General features: G+C 42.7%; 2 protein-coding genes across 2 annotated transcripts in view; one reads left to right on the top strand and one right to left on the bottom strand.

The window, feature by feature from the left end:
- LOC136380711 (IST1 homolog) overlaps positions 1 to 17,355 on the top strand; it is a 450,214-nt gene that overhangs the window by 178,034 nt on the left and 254,825 nt on the right. The gene's annotated exons all lie outside the window — the stretch shown is intronic.
- The window catches only part of PHLPP2 (PH domain and leucine rich repeat protein phosphatase 2), an 80,265-nt gene continuing 63,652 nt past the window's right edge, over positions 743 to 17,355 (bottom strand). The window contains exons 14-19 of the mRNA XM_066348742.1: positions 13,466 to 13,628; positions 13,103 to 13,233; positions 12,043 to 12,153; positions 11,040 to 11,234; positions 8,812 to 9,043; positions 743 to 5,469 (exon numbers count right to left, since the gene is read on the bottom strand). Of these exons, the coding sequence (XP_066204839.1) occupies positions 4,315 to 5,469; positions 8,812 to 9,043; positions 11,040 to 11,234; positions 12,043 to 12,153; positions 13,103 to 13,233; positions 13,466 to 13,628 (1,987 nt within the window). The 3' untranslated portion in view covers positions 743 to 4,314. The remainder of the gene's footprint in view (positions 5,470 to 8,811; positions 9,044 to 11,039; positions 11,235 to 12,042; positions 12,154 to 13,102; positions 13,234 to 13,465; positions 13,629 to 17,355) is intronic.

Raw genomic sequence — 17,355 nt, 5'->3', positions numbered from 1 at the left:
ATGGTGTTGAGCCCAGTTCATTGAAGGTGCTCACTGAAAAGTTGGTGAACTCACTTCTCAAAATGTTTGTTCTGCTAATGAGAGGGAAACCTGAAAAATGACTTCAACTTGGATCTTATTGGAGTGAGGGGTAACTAATTTTGCCTGAAGTCCAGAGGTTTGTGAGACAATGGGGGGGGGGGGGAGCAGAGAGGAACAATTTAGAGGCTTACCTAGATTATAAGTACTGAATGGGCCAAGACCCACCAGGTGTGTCTTAAATTCTATGAAGTTCTAATACCAAAGCCATTTTTACATTACATCAAACATGGTGGCCAGATTATCCACTGACCTCCTCTAACATCAGCTCTACGGTTTGTCTAAGAACTGCGGATTGTTTACAACTGAGTTTCCTCTAGTCAGCTGGTCACCTGCATGTAAAAAAGGACCATATTTCCTGTCTCTTGAATTTTTAAAGCACATATAAACCAAGTCAGAATATGATGTTTCTTAACATTTAAAAAATCTTTATTGCTCTTTCAGCTTAAATTTAAGGTGATCAAAAATATTTATTTGGCCCTTAACTTCATAGTGTCATGGGACATGGTTTCATTTATCTTCCCCTAGAGCAAGAAAAAGCAGAAAAATTCTAGTGGTGTTTTTGGTTAAGAAACTCTACATACAAGAGAATATTACAGTTGCATGCCAAAATATTTATAAAATAACAGGTATTCCATTTTAAAACAAAGCCATGAAAAAGATATTCCATTTTTATTTTATTTATTATTATTGTTATTGTTATTTTTTACAAACAATAGATTTGCTGCAACATGCTCTGGCTCATATTATTGAATTAAAAAATTTAACACATTTCAAAAATATCAAAAATACACTATAATGAGTCTTAGGACTACAATACGACAATGATTGCACAAAACCGTAAGATATGAACTCACTGTTTGGATGATTCCATTGGCAACAGTGAGAGAACACCCTATAGCATTTGGGAGAGGTGCATGAGATTTAGAATACAAGGAGCTTATGTGTGTTGAATGATCACAAATGAAGGAAACAGAGCAGGATTTACTGTAGCTGCTTTTCTCAATCTAGGAAGTGTTTACCCAGCTATGGGGCAAAGTCACTCACTGGAGAGAGAGATTAATTTGCCTCCATAGTCAGGGGGAGTCTGAAAGGCCCCACCCAGAGGGAAGTAAAAAGTGACACAAGACAGTTCTATAGTGATGCTGCAGAAGACATCACTGAATGGCTTGGAGACTACTTAATAATTGATACATTAATCAATAACAGCCAAGTGCTCCCTTATGGAGGTCTCTTCATTAATAATTATTGAGTAAATAGAGAAGGTGAGCCCGTGGCTTCCAAGTACCTGCTTTTGCTGAAGGGTCTACATGGAAAGAAGAGCATCATTTGATATTCAGTAGATCAGCCAAACCTAACTAACTGGCTCCATCTCCTGAAAAATAGCACTCACTACAAACAATTATAATAGCACCCAATGATTACCAAGCTGCTCATGTTGGCTCTTCTATACACCAGGAAAATGAACTCATACCATTATTGCACACATACACGCTACAGTAGTATCATAAAGCCTTCACTTGTATTAGGAGTGGTAATTCAATGTCTATGGTAGCACAGTAGCTTTATATCAGCATTCAGTTTTCAAATATATTCCCGATCCATGTGGATAAAAGAATACCACGGTTGCCAAGACTCGTGCATTTTTCTTTCTTCAGTAAGACTGCTGAGCTGCTCCCATAATGAGGAGTGATGTTCTTTCAGGAATTCTCTTAAACTCTTTTGTTAAATGGGAGGTACACACAGAGACCTGAGAATCATACAGAGGCCCAGATCTCTGGCCTAGAGATCAATGGTACTCTGCCCACCGGGGGAACACATCCTCTGGGCAAAATCCTAAGAAGTAGGTTACATTCACCTGTAGACAGATTACTGTCTTTCACCAACTGACAGTCTAATCAGTTCACACAATGACTGTAAATGACCTCATAGGTCAAAAGATTCTGAAAATTTTTGGTAATGGACTATGGCCTTTTTACCCTCTGCTTTAATATAGAGCAATTACAAAGGAAAATGAAGTTATAAAAAAGAATAATTCATTTTGGTATAGCCTATATTAAAGGTTTCCAATACAACCTAATGTTTCCTTAAAATAAATCTACCACATAAAAGAACATTTGGAAATTTAGAGTTTTTTTGACTAAAAAGTAAATACATTTACTTCTGGTACATTTCCAACTGGGTTTTGTGGTGGTTCCAATAAATAGGGTGGGTAACAAAGAGAAGACAAGAAGAGGTTCACAGATAAAGGACAGTTTTTTAACAAACTATACTATTAAAGTGGTATGTTCCCAAAACAGCTTTCTTTTCTCGACATCACTATTCTGTAACTCAAAAGGTTCTGCTTGTCTGGGGAGGGAGAAGTTTTATATCACACATCACTAGTATCTTGGGTGTTTCCTTCATTTTCACTTTTCCTTCACTGTTTTATTTTCCCATATAAAAATAAGGCTGCAACACACTACTGTTCCCATCTTTCTAACAGCACCTAAAACTCTGTATGAACCACTATGTTTCCCACTTCAAATGAAGACCTGAGTTCTAAAATTCTGCAGTAGCTGACCAGTAGTTTGACACAGGAGTCAAGTGTTCCTGACAAATTGGGGACCAAATTCAGATTCTTGAGGGGTTGAACTTAGTTATTGAAATGGCAGATCCTAAGAGCATACCCACCCAACACGCACATGGTACGAGGCCTCTGCAAAGATGAAGAGACATGGTGGACCAACCATCTGTGGACAGGTCATCTAGTTTTCTATTTCACAAAAACTTAAAAAAACCCTATTTATGTATATGCCAACCCTATCTTTAAAATTTTGTTTCTCACGAAACAAAAATGGTTCTACTCTTTTTAATTATGAAAGTATTCTAGAAATTTAAAGCATAGTTTCCATTAGGTAAAATCAGTGTCAAAATTTTGTAGGAATAGAAATTCATTTTCCTAAGTAAATCTTCTAATGGAAAAGGCAACAGAACAGAAATATGGAACTATATTTTGCTAAGGTTACATGGGATGTGCAAAAAATACAGTAAACCAGGTTTTCTGAAAGCTTAGGACTTTCTGAATTAATTCTTTCTTCTATTGATCATTGAGCCCAGTACTCTCAAACCATGTGACATGAAGCTTTCAGAAGAGTACTCTGTTAAACACTAAAGAGGTGAACTCTCAAGCTGCAACATCCCTAAGCTCTAGAATAAGAGAAGGAACCTGTCTAACCCCTGAGCTCCATCGTCCTTCTGTTCCTTCAGCCTCGGTCTATGCAGGGTTGTCTTATGTAACTCAAGGTTACCTGGATGTGAGGCATCAGCCTTGGCCCTACATCCTAGGAGGCTGACTGCCAACTTCATCGCATGTTATGAAAAGAGGCCAATCCCCAAATGCCTCTCTTGTGACCAGCTGGGAAATTTCTAGCAGGTGTCACATTTTGTCAAAGAGACTTTCTTCTTTTTGTGACTTGGGGAAAGTGGTCTTAGTCTTCACTCTCTTCCCATCTTCATCTTTCCCAAATGATCTTACTCCCCCACCAAGTTCGTCAGGAACTTTCAATCTGACATCCAACAATGAAATCAATTTCCAAGGGCCTTTCCTAGTACCTCAAAGACGGCTCTAACACCCGATGATCATTCTACCTGTGGGCAAGGTGCTGGGCTGCCTCTAGGAAGATTGGCTCGAGTGCAGATTCAAAAATAAAAAGTTCACAGTCAATGAAAAGTGCTCTTATTACATTACATACATAAATTATCTGTTTGATTGGTTCTACATCTCCAATAAACATCATTTCGATAGGCTATATTCTCGTAGAGAAGAATGAAAAGCCATGTGACTAGTCACATCACGTCCCATCAGTTAGGTTGAGACATAAGGTGATTTCTATGACACAGAGATCCACCAGCAGCAATCAGTAAAGGGAATCCTCTTCAGTTCTTTACCTCCACAGAAAGAGTCCCTTTCCTGCCCAGGCAGGCAAATTCTCAAAATTATCCTAGGAGAGAAAGGGTTAATGGCAGGTGGCAGGACTGATACAGAGCAACATCTGCTTCCTTCCCAGTAACTCTGGGAATTCCAATGCAGGTTAAATGTGAAACTTAACACTGATGGTGTTTACTAGCTTATCCAGAGCAAGCCCCTGATAGCTCTCACCATTTTTGGCTCTAAATTCTACCCCCATCATCTATGACTTAGGGTCCCCAGCCCTGACACTACAGCCTTCCCTAGCACTGGGCTCCGGGGGAGGGTTACAACGCTGTGTCAAACTCCTCCGGGAGCTCGGTCCGATCCTCTTCATTAGGCTCAGGCTCAGGCCTGCTCTCCTGATGCTGCTTCATCTGTTCCTTTACTTCTTCTTCTAGGTCACGAGGGACAACAAACTGATCCTCGGGCTCCAGCTGAGTGGGGGCAGCAAAATAGCCAGTTTTCTTCTTGGGGGCTTCTGTGGCCACTTCAATGAGGTTCAGGCTATCTTCTAGGGGCACAATAGAGCCATTGGAGAGTTTCTTTCCATAGAGACAGGAGGTGGAGGGAGACTTCTGTAACTCCATCCTGTCCTTGCTCCCTGGCAGAAGTATGCCACTATTCACACTGTTCTGTCTTCGGATCCCCCCAAAAAATCCTCTCCCATGTTCCTCAGGACACGGGGCAGGAGAATGCTCTGTGAGAGTGGTCGAGTTCTCAAGATCCCTTCCCCTACAGCAGTGGATATCTACTTCCACTTCTACCTTGCTGCCATTTGTTATGACCCCTTCAACGGGCTGGTCATCATCGCTGTCCAGGCCATTGTCAGACTGGTTACTTGAGAAAGTTGCACAAGAAGGCTGGCGCTGAAAAACCCCCGAGGTGGGTGTTGGGTGGAGGCTGCAGCGCCGCTCTGGCCTCGGAAGCAAGCCAGCGTCCAGGCCCACAGTGTTATGCTCATCGGAAGCAGTGGAGCCCACCTCACTGCTCACCTCTGACGTGGACATCTCGCTGCTGAACTCAGAGGCGATACCACTGCTGGAGGACGGAGTGGTTGGCTTGGGAGGGTCCTTGAGGGTGGTGGTTGAAGCAAATCCCACCGGACCTGGGAGGCTGAGCCCATTCATCTCACAAGTGCAGCCTTCCTCACCAATGTTCAGATAAACCACCATCGCCCCCACATTGTCCTGACAACCGTAGCTCTGGGCTAATGTGCATAGCTTCTTGGCAGCTGCTAATGGATCTTGCACATGGCGGACTGCACTGACGGCTTCTGTGTGTGACAAGTGTTCCCACAACGCTTTGTTTCCCAGAATCAGCAGCTCATCCTGAATGGTAAGTGTCGTGGAAGCTATGTGGGGCTTGGGGAGGATCCAAGGGTAGAGGTATGTGCAGCCCAGCATCCGGGTGCAGCAGGTCACCCCGTTCACCTTGTTATCCTAGAGACAGCAGAACGCAAAATTTGAAAACAAGCAACAATGATGATTTATAGCTTTCTAGGTCACAATGCATAGAGCTCTACAATAAAACAGAATCAACATATATCATAATATGGTTTTTCCTAGGATCTGTATAATTTTAAATGGACTTACAAAAATAAATGTATAAAATTCTAAATGGACAACATATCATGGTTATTATACTAAGTAGTTCAGAGGACTGAAGTTAAAACCAATTAAAATTAAGTGGCTAAAAGGCACCTCGATCTCAAAAGATATTTGCTCTAACTTGAAGTGCGGTTCTCAGCATGTCCTTCAAGAGAGAAACGCCTGTTAGAAAACCAATGGCCAGAACTGTCTTTAATTCTCCATCACTAGTATTCTCAGGAAGGCCAAAACTCGGGTGGGTCACTAAAAATTATTTCTCGTTCAAAGTCACAGTCGAAACTGGCAAGATTCAGGTGGATATTAAATGGCTGAGAGAATCTTTGTAGCAAAAGCATTAAATAATCTCTAATGCTATTTGGCCTAGAGAAGGAAAGTCCAAATCTGTAGCAAATTTACCTACTCTTTAAGGACTGTACCAAAACTGAAGAGCAGGTCAAGTCACAACTGTTTTAAACTTAGAGGAAAAGGAATAACATTTTTACTTCTTTTCAAAGTAAAACCAAGCCGAGCCTCTCAAGCCATCATATATTTCAGAGTTGCAGTTGTTCTCTGGGTGAAACTCCTGGCTCTCTCATTTACCAGAATTTGTCACAATTTTCTCTCTCTCAGCTGCAAAATGGAAAGCACTTCTTTCACTGGGGTTAAAATAAGTGAAAATACAGTGCTTAGCAAATAATAAGCTAACAATAAATATCTATGGTTAAAATAGTATTTATAAAAATATTTCCTGCTTACCTAGGACCCCCCCCCCCAATCAAAACATTATCCAAATTCGGTAAAAATAGACTAATCAAACCAAACATTATCTTTTACCTTTCATCTGTTTTGACTGAAAGACTTTCCTAAAGCTAATGCCTCAGATATTCCAGGACCTTCACAGTATAAACTACTGTACATTACAACGACACCTGCTTTGGTTTTGCGCTGGTGTGGGTAAACCCTAACATGGATAGTCCTTCCACAGAGTTCTGACAGAACAGATGGCCCAGAAACGGACCCACGCAAATACAGGCAACTGATCTCTGACAAAGGAGCAACGGTAATTCAGTGGATCAAGGACAGTCTATTATTCAACAAATGCTGCATTCATATGCAAAAAAGAACAAGAGTCTAGATGTGGAGCTTACACCTTTCACAGAATTTAATTCAAAACAGATCAGACTTACTAAAGGTAAAATACAAAACTTCTAGAAGATAACACAAAAAAATCTAGGTGGCCTTGGGTTTGGCCATGAGTTTATAGATACAACACCAAAAACATGAGCCATGAAAGAAAAATAAGTAGGACTTCATTAAAACTAAAAACTTCTCTGGAAAAGATACAGGTTAAAAGAATAAGGAGACAAGCCACAGATTGGGAGAAAATATTTGTAAAACACAAAGCTGATAAGGATTTGTATCCAAAATTCACATAGAACTCATAAAGCTCAACCATAAAGAAACAAACAATTCAATTAAAAATGAGCAAAAGATGTGAACAGAATATGTTTTGCAGTAAACAATGATCACATATATTGATAATTGCTAAAGACTCTGAAAGCAAAAATGTCATGCTGATTTCTAAAACAGAAGCTGCAAAATACTAGAGATATGGAGGCTTCATTCTTTAAAAAATACCACCATACAAGCGAAATACAATATAACAGGAAAAACATTTTGCAACTTTGCATTTCAGAACAGGATGTCAAACTACAGAACTTTTCTCTCCTGTTTGGATATAAACCAAGGGGGGCACTCACATCCACTTTACATGCTAGCTATACATCTGAAGCAGCGATTTTCAACTGGTGTGCTGCAAGAATTTTTAAAACATGCAATACCTGATTTAGTCGAGCTCTGATTTCTTTTCCCTTCTGTCAAATAAAACAGTGACAACAGCCAACACAATAACAGTCTGATGCAAATGAATCAAAATTATCCCTATATTTACCAACGGACACGGACACGGAACCCGTGTGGTGACTGCAGGGGAGGTGGCTGGGGAAGGCGGAGGAGGGTACAGGGAATGTGTGGAGATGGGTGGAGACTTAAGTTGGGTGGATGGGGAAGGCGGAGGGTACAGGGAATATGTGGAGATGGGTGGAGATTTAACTTGGGTGGATGGGGAAGGCGGAGGAGGGTACAGGGAATATGTGGAGATGGGTGGAGATTTAACTTGGGTGGATGGGGAAGGCGGAGGAGGGTACAGGGAATATGTGGAGATGGGTGGAGATTTAACTTGGGTGGATGGGGAAGGCGGAGGAGGATACAGGGAATGTGTGGAGATGGACAGAGACTTAACTTGGGTGGATGGGGAAGGCAGAGGAGGGTACAGGGAATATGTGGAGATGGATGGAGACTTAAGTTGGGTGGATGGGGAAGGCGGAGGAGGGTACAGGGAATATGTGGAGATGGACGGAGACTTAAGTTGGGTGGATGGGGAAGGCGGAGGAGGGTACAGGGAATATGTGGAGATGGACGGAGACTTAACTTGGGTGGCTGGGGAAGGCGGAGGAGGGTGCAGGGAATATGTGGAGATGGACGGAGACTTAACTTGGGTGGATGGGGAAGGCAGAGGAGGGTACAGGGAATATGTGGAGATGGATGGAGACCTAACTTGGGGGGGGTGAACACACACAACAATGTACAGATGATGTGTGGTAGAACTTTGCACCTGAAACATGTATAATTTTGTTAACCAGTGTCACCCTAGTAAATTCAATAAAAAGGAAAAAACTGTACCTATTTTTATGTTAGATCAGCAAAAAATGTATTTTTTGGTGTGCTGCAGAATTTTAATAGTTTATGTGTGCCTTGGGATGTCAAATTCACAAGGCAGAATTGGATATAACAGTTAAACTTAGTAATCAAGTGAAAAAAAGAGAGACCCTTAGTCAAATATTTGCCTTAAGCTCTTCAAAATGGTATTTGATATTTTTTCACCATGATGATATTATCAAAATAAATACAAGTGATTACTGAAAGAAAAAGAAGAAGAATCAAATTCAGATTTTTTCCCTCTTAAATTGAACTTTTCTTTTTGCTAGTCCTTAGCTGCTCATTAGAGTTCCTTTATCTGGCTTGGATCAAGTTTACAAGGCTTAACAGCAGGAAAGCGGACCTCCACCGCCTCTGTGCAAAACAGCCTTCACTAGACTTCGGGAGCAGAAGTCGCTGGTGGAGAGCAAGATTCACCTCTGTTATGATAGCTTTTTGGTCCTTCACCCTTTGGGCCTCCTCTGCGTCCTGCTCCAGGCTGAAGACTTTGGAGAGGGGCACTGGTTTCCCACCTCGGCACAGGACTGCTTGGCACGTGCCAACGTTGGCCACCGTCAAGCTGAAACTCCTCGTCGGGTCAGCAGTGTCAGGGCGGATGTAACAGAGAAGGGCCGAGGAACCCAACTTCTGACCAGCCATCCCTAACTTCCTGTTTAGAAAGAAGAGAACAGGAAGACAAGTAGCCAGTTTTAGAAGAAAGGGGCAGTCCTTCGTGTCCGTGGTTTCCTTGTTTTCCTGCCATGTGACTATGAGCCAGCCTCTCCTTGTCCCCCTGCAGGCAGTCTCTTGCTATAGGGGGTGGTGGTGAAGAGTTCTGCCTTCCACTCTTAGCCGACTGCGGAAAGGCATTTCACACAGAGAGTGAGGCTAGAGGAAACAGTGCAGCTACATCTTTCTCTGCTCCTTCTACTTGTGTCTGATCACAGGCCACATGGCTTAACAAGGTGCTTTCAACTTTGGAGCATCAGAATCACTGACTTGTTAAAATCCATTGCTGGGGGCCCACCCCTAGAATTTCTGATTCAGAAGATAAGGGGGAGCCCCAATAATCTGCATTTCTAACAAGATTCCAGTGATGTTGAGGCTGCTGTCCTAGAACAGCACGTTGAGAAGCACTCATTCAGGTTGTAAGTTCCTTGAAGGAAGCACCATGATTTTCCTGGAGTTCTCCCACACACGCCATCCATCCCCCAGCACTTGGTTTGAAGTGCTAAGCAGAGAGCAGATGTTGTCAAAAAGACTTAGTTTCAATAGAGCCTCAGCAAGTTATTTCTCTGAAAAATTTTTCGATGAAATACCCACCTCTTTGGCTCATTTTAAAAATTAAAGATATGGCCTGACCAGGTGGTGGCACAGTGGATAGAGCGTCAGACTGGGATGTGGAGGACCCACGTTCGAGACCCCGAGGTCACCAGCTTGAGCACGGGTTTATCTGGTTTGAGCAAAGCTCACCAGCTTAGACCCAACGTCGCTGGCTTGAGCAAGGGGTTACTCAGTCTGCTGAAGGCCCATGGTCAAGGCACATATGAGAAAGCAATCAATGAACAACTAAGGTGTCGCAATGAAAAACTAATGATTGATGCTTCTCATCTCTCTCCGTTCCTGTCTGTCCCTATCTATCCCTCTCTCTGACTCTCTGTCTCTGTAAAAAAAAAAAAAAAAAAAAAAAAAAAAAAAAAAGTTAAAATGCTTGGTACAGTGTCCAGCTCTTGGGAGGTTCTTTATAAACTGAGTTCTCTTTCCCAAACCCTTTATTTTGCTAAGTTCCTAGCTATTAATGAAAAATAGACTCCTTGCCCAACCTCTTTGCTTTGTGTTTTAATGAGAGACAAAATCAGCTTGGCCTCCAGGCTGCTGCACTTCAACATTTTTTGTTGACTGTTGACAAGACGACAACCTCTCAGTTGTGCGTCTCCTCTCTGCAGCCCACCTGATGTTTGAGTTGCTCCACTACATACTAAGATTCTCAGCAGACAGGTCATATACCCTTAAGTGGCTTAGAAGGTTAGTTGGTAAATCCCAATAAGTATTTTAAACACATGAATCTGATTGGTGCTTAACTTTCTGTATGTCATTGACTCTTTGGAGAATCTCATAAAAGCCTATCATCTTGCCTGACCTGTGGTGGCGCAGTGGATAAAGTGTCGACCTGGAAACGCTGAGGTCGCCGGTTCGAAACCCTGGGCTTGCCTGGTCAAGGCACATATGGGAGTTGATGCTTCCAGCTCCTCCCCACATTCTCTCTCTGTCTCTCCTCTCTCTCTCTCCCTCTCTGTCTCTCTCTCTCCCTTCCTCTCTCCTCTCTAAAATGAATAAGTAAAATTAAAAAAAAAGCCTATCATCTTCCCTCCCCCAAATGTACTAATTAATGCATGTATACACACACAATCCTCACAGCATTTCCGGGCTTTCCAGATCCTCAGCAGCCTTTGGGTTCAATAGAGAAAACACAGATAGTTCCACAGCCCCTTTAAGGAACCCAAATCCCCACACTCTGCGCTGATACAGAGAGAACGGTCAGGGCAGAAGGAACAAAATCTCATTTTGATACTTTATCTATAATTTAGGCCTGGACCTTCAGGCTTAGTGCAATTTATTTTCCAAAAGTAGAACCAAGTTAGGGATTATTCAACCCACCTGCTTACCTGTGAGATACCAAGAAGGTGTTAGCCATGAAAACTGTGTCATTTGTCGACTGCTGCACCTCTTCCAGAAGCACATCCGCCATGGTGCACTGCAGCAGGCGCGGGAGCTCCTCGTTTCGGTCCCCGTCAAACATGCCGTACACAGCGCCCACCCCCTCTGCAAAGTTATCCACAGCCAGTGTGGCCACACACAGCCTGCCGCAGAGATTAAGACAAACATCGAAGAAAGCTATTGGTAAAAGGGTTATTCTCTGGGGAGCCTTCTTTAAAAAAGTATTAATTGAGGTTGGACAAGAATAAGAATATTCCTAATCTATACATGAAAAAACATTAGATAATTAAGCAGCATTTGAAAGAGTTGATGACATAAGAAATGGGGAAATTCAGCCATATTCACAGGCAGTACATATTAGCTTTGCAATGCTGCCAAAGGCTGGGAAGATGAAGTGTTTCCTCTCTGTAGTGACTAAGGACTAGTACTGTCAGCGTCCTCAGCCAGAGACCCCCGGGAGCACACCTGTGGTTAACAAGCTGGGCTTGCAGCAAGGGAGAATGCACTCCATGGAACTCGAGATGTGCAGGTAAGAGGATGCTGCAAAACCTAATACAGGATTTGGGCTACAGTTAGGTCATTTTGGAGGTCTAATGAAGGGGTGATCACACTGGACTGGGTGCTGTCAGAGAGCGGGGCCGTCCTATGGCTGGGTATCTCAATATATCTTATCTATAGGAAAAACAGCACAAGGGTAAAGCTGGCATTGGGACAGAAAGTAGCAGTCACTCATTTTAAGGACAAGAGAGCACATCTGGTATCTTGTGGCCTGTGCACTCATCTTGTTTTTGTCTCACTGGATCATGGTCTCAGAGGGATTTTAATCTGAGGCTGACATTGTATGATTTGTTACATCCAACCTGAGCACATGGCCTGCTTTCAGCATCAGAGCAGTTCCCAGGGGCCAGGGGCTGCCTTTTTTCTTCCCCGTCCCCACGGCAGGACACTCACTTGTTTCTCTGCCCTGCCATCTCAGCCAGCCCATGGCTCCAGAAAGTTGACGTAACTGCAGAATCGGTGGTTGGCAAAGGTTTCTGATCAATTTTCAAGGTTGTGATATGGCTGTGGGAAGAGAAGGAGGGGAGATTAAATCATATACACTTCTGTGTTTCACAAAAACTATCCCAACAGTAATACATGTTTTTATAAAATAGTCTGTTGATAGACTAAGATTTATTTTCAGAGAGACAGACAGTAGTGTGCTGACCCCCCTGCCAAGGAGGGGAAAGGAAAAGGGTAGGAGGAAGAAATAAGGGCCAAATATTGTTACAATTGATGCTGTTCATGTCTACTTATTTTAAGTATTTTGATACAATTAAGTCATGGTCCAATGAATGAGCTCGTATTGTCCCTTACGTGTTGTAATTTAATGTGACCTGTGCCACCTAAGATATCTCTGCCTGCCACGTAAAGATAATTAGTGTGTGCTGAGCAGTAGCCGTGATGCTGAATGCTGATATAAATGGGATAGGGCAGTGGTCCCAACCTTTTTTGGGCCATGGACCAGTTTAATGTCAGAAAATATTTTCACGGACCGCCCTTTACGGTGGGATGGATAAATGCACAAAATAAAATTATGCGACCGGTGTAAAAACTGTGGTATCTTTAAATATAATTGTAGAACTTACTAGACAAGCGTCAAGAGTGAGTCTTAGACGGATGTAACAGGGAATCTGGTCATTTTTTAAAAACAAAACATCATTCAGACTTAAATATAAATAAAATGGAAATAATGTAAGTTATTTATTCTTTCTCTATGGCCCGGTACCAAATGGCCCACGGACCGGTATGGTCTGCGGCCCAGGGGCTGGGGACCACTGGGCTAGGGGACATTAATATGGATGGAGAGAACATCCATCCATAACTGAATCGAAGTAGAGAATGAGAGGCTTTATGGCTTCATCCAGTCTGTTCCTTTAAATAATCAAGATCTCCACCATCTTTAAGAAGACCTACACATGGCTGGTGGGAGTAAGAGCACATGGGGATTCATTTTCAAAATGCTTCTTACCTAAACGTGTCCAGTGTCTTGTGTTCCAGAACCAGATTTGTATTTCCAGTCAGGTCAAGGTCTTGTAAGGTAGCAGGCAGAGCCTCTGGAATTAGGATTTCTGTCAAGTCATTGCAACTTAGGTCTACAAACTGACAGGAAAATGGAAAATCAAAAGAAAATACGCCATAGGTAGTTAATTCTTATCTCCCTAATGCTCAATCTCCTACTATATTCTCCAAGGGAGCTTAATTTCTTCCCAGAAATCCAATAAATATACTGTGGTCCCTAACTGCCACTTTCTTCTTCCTTATGAGATCAACCTCATCCCCACCCCTGTCTGCCCCCTCCCCCGAGGGACGCCATGCCAGCACGTGAAAGTACCTGGATCTGAGGCAACTGCAGTATTTCTGGGAAAATGCTGATGTTGTTGGAGTGTGCGACAAGGGTGTGCAGCCTTTTGCAGTTCGCTATGGTTGTGGGAATGGTTTTAAGCTTGTTGCCACTTAGGTTCAGTTCCTCCAATTGTTCCAATTTATTTAGTTTGCTGGAAAAGAAACACCAGTATACCACAGTGCACCCAAAACGAGCTGCCAAGCAAGTTTTATAGCAGCCAGAATACAGAGGCGACCTGGTCCACTGCCAGGTGACTGGTCGTAATGGAATGACCAGCACTGGAAAGGGAAGGACTCAGCAAGGTGACCGCTCGGCTAACTCTCAGCCTAATCTGCCAGTCGGTGTGTTTCAGGGGCTGAAGCTTCCCTTGCTTCTCATGCCGCTGCTGGGTCTTGTGAACATGAACAGCTTCCTATGTGACTTACAGAAGGGCTGGAGCAGCATCAGCCTAGGGTTCGTAGGTTGATTGTGGTACTTGCTTCGCCACTAACTGGTTGCAAAATACTGCATAAGTTAATATCAGTTTGTATCAATATCCTCAGCTATAAAAGAAGCTGTACTAAATCATCACTAAGAGTCCTTTCAGTTTTAAATTTTTACCATTGCCTATTCGTAACATAATCCATCTCTGTTAAATATTTAATTGAGTGTTTATTATACACACAGCGCTGTGTGAGGGACTATAACACAAGTAATCACATTGTTCCACTGGATTAAGCAAAGCTTTCTCTAAATATCTTAAAATGGCCTAACACCATGCCCTGGCCGGTTGGCTCAGTGGTAGAGCATCGGCCTGGCGTGCGGAGGTCCTGGGTTCAATTCCCGGCCAGGGCACACAGAAGAAGTGCCCATCTGCTTCTCCACCCCTCCCCCTCTCCTTCCTCTCTGTCTCTCTCTTCCCCTCCCGCAGCCGAGGCTCCATTGGAGCAAAGATGGCCCGGGCGCTGAGGATGGCTTTGTGGCTTCTGCCTCAGGCGCTAGACTGGCTCTGGTCACAACAGAGTGACCCCCCGGATGGGCAGAGCACCCCCCCCCGGTGGGCGTGCCGGGTGGATCCCAGTCGGGCGCATGCGGGAGTCTGTCTGACTGCCTCCCCGTTTCCAGCTTCAGAAAAATGTAAAAAAAAAAAAAAAAAAAATGGCCTAACACCTCTATCTAGATTATTACAAATTGCTCTGACTTCTTTTTACTGATTTTAAAAATTACAAAAATAAACTGCTGTAACATAGCGAAAACATTCAGAAAATAAAATCAACAATACCTCTAAGTGGAATAAATTATTACTCTTATTTTGCTGAATTTCCTACTAAACTTCATATGTATATTTGTTTTACATAAAATCTATATCCTGCCCTTTCTTATAATTTCTATTGCTAGAAAAGCTATAAATATATATTTTCTAATACCTAAGCTCAGTAAATTAAAACTGTTTTTTACTACAATAGTAATATACATTCAGTGAAAAAACTGAAAAAAGGGACAAACAGAAAAAGAATAAATCTTTTAATCCTAGCACCAGAGATCTCTGATGACATTTTGGTGAAGAGTATTTTTGTCCTTTTAAATGCATGAAACTCTATTTTTAAAATTAAAAAACGATGCTACATTATGTTTTATAATTTTTTATTTTTTTACTTAATATTATAGTTTAAAAGTGCTGCATGTCCAAATCTCACACTCTCCTCTCACACTATCCCCTGCTTGGACCTTTCTCACTTGTAGGTAGAAACATGTGTCCCTATCTGCATCAGTCTCTCATGAGCACCCAGGACTGTGCTAGATAGTGAAAACAGTGCAAAAGAAACAGAAGACTTGGATTGTGCCTGTGCAATGATAACACTGTTTAGGAGATGGCTTGACATGGATTTCTTATGCAGTACAGAGCATGTATTTTTCTTTCATGTACTACTCCTAAATTTCATTTTGTTTTATTATCTGTTTTCAGAGTACTATAATTTTGTATAATCTCCTATTCATTTTTGTCTTTACTTCTGACTTATTTTCATATTTTTAATATGTTTTAAGTTTTATATTAGCCTGCTTTTGACCCCTCCAACAATAAGAGTGTCATCAAATTAGGTGGAATTCATCAGTTTCAGAGTATTCATCTCATATCTCTCAAAAGCTTTATAAACTAATATAACTTGTCAGTGGTCAGTCATTTTCACTTTATATGACTATATGTGGAGCCAACTGAATTAATCTCATAGGATCTTAAAAGATCTATCACATCCTGAAATTAAGATTCTACATTCACTTTATTATTTATTTATTTATTTACAGAAACAGAAAGAGAGTCAGAGAGAGGCATAGATAGGGACAGACAGACAGGAATGGAGAGAGATGAGAAGCATCAATCATCAGTTTTTCGTTGTGACACCTTAGTTGTACATTGATTGCTTTCTCATATGTGTCTTGACTGTGGGCCTTCAGCAGACCGAGTAATCCCTTGCTTGAGCCAGCAACCTTGGGTCCAAGCTGGTGAGCTTTTGCTCAAACCAGATGAGCCCGCGCTCAAGCTGGTAAACTCGGGGTCTCGAACCTACGTCCTCGGCATCCCAGTCCGACACTCTATCCACTGCGCCACCGCCTGGTCAGGCAAGATTCTACATTCACTTTAAAAGACACCATTTAAATTCTTTCCAAAAAAGCAATCAAGTTTATCCTGATTATCTTTTATAAGCTCTAAATATCTCATTTCACAAACAGTCACAAAAGTTATCTATCAGTTTTTCTGAGTTCATCACATTTCTAAGAAAATTTATTTTTTCCTTTTTTTTTTTTTTTTGTATTTTTCTGAATCTGGAAACAGGGAGAGACAGTCAGACAGACTCCTGCATGCGCCCGACCGGGATCCACCCAGCACGCCCACCAGGGGGCGACGCTCTGCCCCTCCGGGGCGTCGCTCTGTTGCAACCAGAGCCACTCTAGCACCTGGGGTAGAGGCCGAGGAGCCATCCCCAGCGCCCGGGCCATCTTTGCTCCAGTGGAGCCTCGGCTGCGGGAGGGGAAGAGAGAGACAGAGAGGAAGGAGAGGGGGAGGGGTGGAGAAGCAGATGGGCGCTTCTCCTGTGTGCCCTGGCCGGGAATCGAACCCAGGACTTCTGCACGCCAGGCTGATGCTCTACCACTGAGCCAACGGCCAGGGCCTTTCCTTTTTTTTTTTTTTAAGTGAAAGGAGGGGACATAGACGGGACTCCCACATGCGCCTCAACTGAGATCCACCTGGCTGCCCCTGTCTGGGGCCAACATTTGAACCAACTGAGCCACTGGCTGCAAGAAGAGAGAAAGAGGGGAAGAGGGAGGGGAAAAGAAGTAGATGGAAGCTTCTCATGTGTGTCCTGACTGGAGATCGAACCCGGGACATCTGCATGCCAGGCTGACACTCTACCCATTGAGCCAACTGGCCAGGAAATCATCTCCAAGAAAATTTATAAATTAGAATCAAAATATAGTTTTGGCCTGACCAGGTCACGGTACAGTGGATAGAGCATTGACCTGGGATGCTGAGGACGCAGGTTTGAAACCGAGGTCGCGAGGTTGCTAGTTTGAGTGTGGGCTTACCAGCTTGAGCGCGGGGTCATGTGCTTTAAGTGTGGGATCACAGATGTGACCCCATGGTCACTAGCTTGGGCCCAAGGTCACTGGCTTGAGCAAGGGGTCACTGGCTCTGCTGGAGCCCCCAGTCAAGACACATGAGAAAGCAATCAATAAACCACTAAAAAGTGTTGCAACTATGAGCTGATGCTTTTCATCTCTCTCTTCCTGTCTATCTGTCCCTCTCTCTGTCTCTCTTGCTAAAAAAAAAAAAAAAGAATGAGAGTTTTGTTTTCATTCAAATTATATGAAACATTTCCCTATTTTTTTAGTTTTTCAAA

The sequence above is a fragment of the Saccopteryx leptura genome, chromosome 9 (assembly GCF_036850995.1).
Source record: "Saccopteryx leptura isolate mSacLep1 chromosome 9, mSacLep1_pri_phased_curated, whole genome shotgun sequence".
Lineage (NCBI taxonomy): Eukaryota > Metazoa > Chordata > Mammalia > Chiroptera > Emballonuridae > Saccopteryx > Saccopteryx leptura.
Note: the sequence above shows the minus strand (reverse complement) of the source record. Positions and strands in the feature narration are given on the sequence as shown.